Genomic DNA, 6756 nt, shown 5'->3' with positions numbered 1-6756 from the left:
AATGATCGGTTCTTGGTGATGGGAGATTTCAATTTACCACATATTGTCTGGGAACGAGATCCTGTCGCGTTATCCCTTATACCGCACGCTATAGGTAGTGCAGATTGTATACTGAGTGAGTGCATGTCATTGTCTGGTTTGCATCAGTACAATAGCATAGTGAACTCAAATGGCAGGATTCTTGACTTAATGCTTAGCAACACGGAATTGAAAGTACATCGTAGTGATTTCACTTTTGTGAAGGAGGATTGTCATCATCCGGCACTAGCTGTGGAATTGAGTACACCAGTCACCCGATCTCTTCCCGAAGTGGGACGTGTTACGTACAACTTTAGACGCGCGCAATATGAATCTATTAACAATTCTCTGTCAACTATAAACTGGGAACATAAATTTACCAATTGTGAATGTGTAAACTCAGCGGTTGCAGAATTTTATTTGGTAATAAATAATGTTCTGGATGAATTTGCACCATCTAAAACTGTAAAAAACAACTCATATCCGCGTTGGTATAGTTTTTCGCTCATAAAAATAATCAAAGAAAAATCAAAATATCATAATAAGTGGAAAAAATTCAATAATCCACGTGACTATGATACATTTGTTTTGCTTCGGGCCAGACAAAAAAAAGTACAAAAAGAGTGTTTTCGTAAATTCATAATTGATTGTGAAAAAGCCATTATTGGCGACCCAAAATCATTCTGGTCTTATATCAAGGGTAAACGTAACTCTAATAACATTCCATTGAATATGCAGTATCAAAACCATATATCTAACAATGCCCAGGAAGTAGTTGACAACTTCTCAAGATATTTTAATTCAGTCTATACCCAAAGTAACTCGGTCGATAAGGCCTCTACTGATTCTACATTCTCTGAGCGTTTATGTAATGTTAAATCATCAATCTATGCCTCTCCTGATGACGTACTCAAAATTATTACTGAATTGGATGCTAGCAAAGGTGCTGGAAGTGATGATACTCCGCCTTTATTTGTTGTTAAATGTGCAAGTCAACTCGCTTTACCTCTTTCGATCTTGTTTAATCGCTCAATAAAAGATGGAGTCTTTCCTGATACCTGGAAGAGAGCACTCATCATCCCTATACATAAAAGTGGTGCCAAAAATAAAGTCGAAAATTATAGACCTGTCTCAATCTTACCAGTATTTGGTAAAATTTTTGAATTGCTTGTTTACAATCACTTATTATCTGAAGTTGCTTTACACATTCCAAATGAGCAACACGGTTTTATGCGCAAAAGATCCGTAGTCTCTAACTTAGCCCTGTTCACGACAGATATTACTGAATATATGGCCGGAGGATTGCAAGCTGACGTGATATACACGGATTATTCTAAGGCATTTGACCGTGTTGATCATTTGTTAATTATAAAAAAATTGAAAGGAATTGGTATATGTAATGATCTTTTAGGTTGGTTAAGGTCTTATATAAGCAATAGAAGTCAAGCAGTCGTAGTTGGGGGTCATACTTCTGAGTTTTCATTGCTTCCTTCAGGCGTCCCCCAAGGTAGCCACCTAGGGCCACTTCTATTTAATATTTATGTACATGACATAGGTAATTGTTTTATTAACTGTAAATTCATAATGTATGCTGACGATATGAAGGTGTACTTAAACATTCGAGATACTAATGACTGTCATAGAATGCAAGAAGATCTAAATAGATTATCCGTGTACTGTAAAAATAATATGTTATCTCTTAATCCGGATAAATGTTTAAAGATTTCATTCAACAGAAAAAAAAACGCTATCAGTTACAATTACAACTTAAATAATACTAATATTAAATCTGTTTCAACAATTCGCGATCTAGGTGTAATACTCGATGAAAAATTAACTTTTAATCACCACATTGAGAGCATAACCGACAAAGCACTCAGAACACTTGGATTTTTATTACGCACAATTAAACCTTTTAATAAAACGATCACTCTTAAAACGGTATATTTTTCTTACGTGCGTAGTTTACTTGAATTTTCGTCGCCAATTTGGTCTCCTTCTCATAAAAATCACTCGGATAAAATTGAAAGAATACAAAAAAAATTCGTAAAAATCTTAAATCGTAAAGAACATATTTTTTTTGCCGACTACCGCGAAGCGTGCTCATTCCATAAAATCCAAACTCTTGCTGATAGACGTACGATAGCTGATATGGTTTTACTAGCTAATATCCTTTCTGATAATATAGATTCACCAGAACTGGTTACCCGCATCCATTTTAGGGTACCGCAAAGGCAAACGCGTTATAATCAACTTTTTCAAGTACCTAAATGTAACACTGATTTTGCCAGAAATACTACAATTAACCGCATTATGGATACTTATAATAAAATGTTTAATGACGTAGATATATTTGGGAAAAGCACTAATTCCATAAAAAATGACATAAGCAGGAAATTAGGTGAATGATTGATCGTTGCCGTTTGTTCAACAAGCCAACTGTTTAAATAGGTACTACACACACACACACACACACACACACACACACACACACACACACACACACACACACACAAACACAAACACAAACACAAACACACACACACACACACTCACTCACCCCAACCAACATAAGAATAGCATTATCGGAGGATTTTTTGTAATTGGCCATAGTTTGGTAAATTAATGTTGTGTAATATATTGTTTTGGCTGTAAAAATCCCAAATAAAATAAAATAAAAAAATAAAAAAAAAATCACTTGATGCGGTCTACGTTTTCAATTTGAAAGTCACAAGAACGGAAACGTAATTTTATCGAAATTCAAAAGTCTGGTTGGTTATTTCTTTGCTTTCTAAGTGTTTGGAATATGGGCATTGATTTCCTAAATTGTTTAGTTTTGTCAAAATAAGTTTCGACATCAGATTTTACACAGTTTTAATAATAATTCCAGGTGTAGTATTTATTATTCCCATCAGGCAATTACATTCGTGTTTTTTTTCTTCTTGTACTTAAATTACTTACCGTTATAATATGAAGAATACGAAAACTCAAATGCGAATTGAAAATATATAATCGATTCATTTTAAAAATCGATTCAGGTGTAATTTATATCCTAGCATCATTAATCCATAAACAAAACCACCATAAACAAAAATAATTCACGTCATGTGTTCGAGACAGTTAGACATGTGTTCAATGATTGAACTGCGATTTAAAAATATAACCTATAAATGTCATATTGCGTATAACTTTAATGTATTACAAGTATGATCGAATTAGAAATTAAGTTTTGATATTGAGATTTCCGATCACTCGATATTTGTATCGCGTAAGAATGACAAATTTAAACGAAACAGCTAATTCGAGGTATTACAATGGTGTTCCTTGGTACTCGGTGGAGGAATGGAGATACGTATTTGCGTTGATATTTGGTCCCAAAAGTAACGAAGAGTGCAAAAAGGAGGCTTTAAAAATCCTCCTCGTATGGAAGTCTCGCTGCTCAAACTTGCCATCTGGTATAGAGTCTACCCTCGGCTTGTTGGAAGTAGATTTGCAAACTCCATTTGTCGAGTCAGATTCTAATAAACCGGATCGTTTATTAAGATTGATGTATTCTTCGGTGATAATGCGATTTGTTAATCATACCCTCGACGACGTATCCAAGTCCAAAGGCTTGACATTACTTCAAGCTGGACCGGCAGTCAATATTCCCCAGTGGATTGTAAACTTGCGACACGACACAGCACACGCACACGAGATTCCTTCTTTAAGTTTGTTGAAAAATGCTGCAAACTTTGCAATGAATTGGTTATTCAAGTGTTATTGGGTGCCTCAAAGTTCTTCAATATCCAATTACACCATAAGCAAGCATGCACAAATAGATGATTTTGAAGAGCAAATGAGGGAATTAGTTTCAAATCATAATTTGCTCGCTGTTTTCTGCTACCGGCGTTTTGGATATGAAAATCTATCCGATATTTCGGATTCGGGTATGAGGCGAAGCTTATTTAAACTTTCAAAAGACTTACTATTGTTTGAAAAGAAGAAACAGGGTTCGAAAATTCCTATCAAACTTGCTTTGGGGGCGGTGATAAAAAAAATGGACAAAGTATTACTGAAATCAAAGCGTCCTAGCAAAGCTGAATTGTTTGCAAATTACATGTTGGATACCGAGTCTCTTTTCATGGCTACAGACATTGATGATTTTGATCAGAACGATAAGGAAGCAGAAAAGTTACCTGCAGATTATGTAATTATCTGGAAACCCATCCTTACATTCCTACATACAAGAAATATGATCGCGGCACTAGTCCAGAACCTCCTAAGATTAGTGGATTCAGAAAAAGAAACCCACAAAAGGAGATTGCGTGCAGCACAATGGGTTAAAGAAATTGCAATTGGATTATATAAATCTGCCCTTTTTAAAACTATACCTTTTGCGTAAGTATGAAATTTATCGTCCTCAAGGGACTCGTACAATTTATACAAGTATGCATCCCTAAGTAGCCTAGCCATTACTCCTGTTCTCCTTTTCTTCTACAGCAACTACTCATGTCCTCCGTTCATAATTCCTTCACTTAAGTCATCCACATCCCATCAAACACATTCCCTGGAGCGCAGGACTGATAATCCTGTCTTCATATAATCAACAATTGATTTAACATTGCTTGGATCTGATGTGGTGCCCTATTCACCACTTGGATGCAGATAGGGGCAAAAAGAATAAATAAATTAAGTTTTAGGGTAGTTATTGACACATTTTTTTAATGATAGGTGGACCCTATTTTATGGTGAGACATCTATTGAAAAAATGTTGCAAAAAACTCTCCATTGCTATTAGGTGATCCATCAAATATCCACCAAACTGAAAATACATGTCTGTTCATATTTATTTTACCTCTGATTTATTTATATTCATGTTTATTTTATTTTATTTTATTTATGTTCATATTTATTTTACCTCTGATTTATATTTAGTTAGCCAACATAACAACTAGAGGTAAAATAACTGTAGATGCACTGTACACATACTCAAACTTGGCATGTTCACGTATTCCAAACACTTGAAAGTGGTCAGTAGTCGAAATAATCGGCGGGTAATAAGGAGATGCATGAATGTGGAAGAGTCAAAGATTGTTTGCAAAAACAGATTTGTGTGGCCTTCTATTCTCTATGCCTACCCCTGCGTGAAATGACATGACGGTTAGTTAGTTAGTTAACACACTATGGACGGGAAAAGTATTTCCACCCGTTTGGTCGATTGATGCTCAAGGATGGGAAAGGTATTTTTACCTTCTGCGCCGGCCTCATTTCAAAGCTAGAAAATAAGGAATTACATATTTAATGTTTTTATATGAATCTGATGTACCTATCTCTTTGTTAAGGTCTTAACTTATGTACATAATTATCAAATTCCATTGCCAACGGTCTGCGGATGTAAAAAACATCCATGCTAAGTGTGTTAATTTATTTATTAAAATGTAACTTTTGTTTTAAAATCACTATTAAATATTTTATTATAACTTAATTATAATGTCTACCGGTTAGCTTCGAAACCGGTAGATATTATAATTAAGTTATAATAAAATAAATATGGTGATTTTAAAACAATGTTACATTTTAATTATAAAATGGAAAATCACAAAATTAGTGCTTTAAACATAAATTATATGTTAATTTATTCCCAATTTCTTGGTTTCAGATTCAATTGTAGATCTGGAGATGTCACAAGAGAATCGGTTCTTCATCTAACTCATCATCATCCAAATCAGATAAAAGGGCTGACATTTAATTTATTACATCCCGTTCCGGAAGAATTGACATCGAAAGACTTTGTTATCGATGTCCTAGCCAATCCAAATCCATATTTAAAAATATATATTAAACAATTGCTCAAGTTGCCGGACTCAAAATTACCACAAACAGCCATAGACAATCTAATAGATCTTGTTGGTATCATCTCTGGAAAGAAGGCAGACGGCCCTACTAATGGGAAAATTTACTCAATCAGTGATGTCATGATGATGGAGGACTGTGGCGATTCTAATGATTCTATAAATCAAAATGGTGATACAGAAATGATGAATATCAATGGATCAACAGTTGTACATTTAGGAAAATGGGAACGCGCTTCAGCTGATTATAATTGGGGCAACTATCCTATTGGAATTTTGCCTTGGCAAAGATTTAGTGCTGTGAATCCTACATTATCATTCAATACAGCTTGTTAGGAAGGTTTATATGAAGGCCCGAAAGACCTGCCTGTATTTTTGTATTATTTAATATGTTTTTGTTATTACAATCCCACACATTTAAGTTTATTTAGTCTGTTCTACATATTATTGTTTACATTAATCTTAAAACTGGTTTTGAACATTATTTCTGCCTACTACATTATTTTCTAATTTAAAATAATTCCATTCTTATTGTCATTAAATAAATTAAAAAAATATGTTTACTTGTTTTGTTTTATTGTCGTCTTTTGTCATTGATTTAATTTACTCATACATGTTTTGTTAATGCCAAAAGTTTACATTTTTTTGACATCTCAACATAGATGAAGAAGAAAATGGATATCTGGATATTTTCAGGGATTATAACCTTTCATAGGCCGGTTAAGTGATCACTTAATACAAATGCAACATGCACGGCGTCATGAGATTAATGATATATGTACGAGTTTCAAAAATTTTGGTAAGTAGTATGCTTGTCCACTTCAGTACTGTAATGGTCAGCACGCTTAGCTACCCTACTGGAGGTCCCGGGTTCGATTCCCAGGGGGGGGTCAAATAAGTAACT

At 34.3% G+C, this 6756-nt stretch overlaps 1 protein-coding gene across 1 annotated transcript; it reads left to right on the top strand.

Annotated features, from left to right (window-relative positions):
• The first annotated feature begins 3133 nt into the window (after positions 1-3133).
• Positions 3134-6409, top strand: LOC148307171 (uncharacterized). Its single transcript, XM_088263837.1, has 2 exons — positions 3134-4398; positions 5660-6409. Exons 1-2 carry the CDS (start codon positions 3293-3295, stop codon positions 6186-6188), a joined length of 1635 nt encoding a protein of 544 aa, XP_088119963.1. The 5' UTR covers positions 3134-3292; the 3' UTR covers positions 6189-6409.
• The last annotated feature ends 347 nt before the right edge of the window (positions 6410-6756 follow it).

The sequence above is a fragment of the Brachycentrus maculatus genome, unplaced genomic scaffold (assembly GCF_059751285.1).
Source record: "Brachycentrus maculatus isolate JH-2025_06_01 unplaced genomic scaffold, ASM5975128v1 h1tg000204l, whole genome shotgun sequence".
Taxonomy (NCBI): Eukaryota; Metazoa; Arthropoda; class Insecta; order Trichoptera; family Brachycentridae; genus Brachycentrus; species Brachycentrus maculatus.
This window is presented reverse-complemented; position numbering and strand designations above follow the sequence as displayed.

Coding starts and splice junctions, on each gene's coding strand:
- LOC148307171 (XM_088263837.1), top strand. CDS start 3,293: ATGACAAATTTAAACGAAACAGCTAATTCGAGGTATTACAATGGTGTT. Junction 4,399..5,659: donor TTTAAAACTATACCTTTTGC/GTAAGTATGAAA, acceptor TCTTGGTTTCAG/ATTCAATTGTAGATCTGGAG.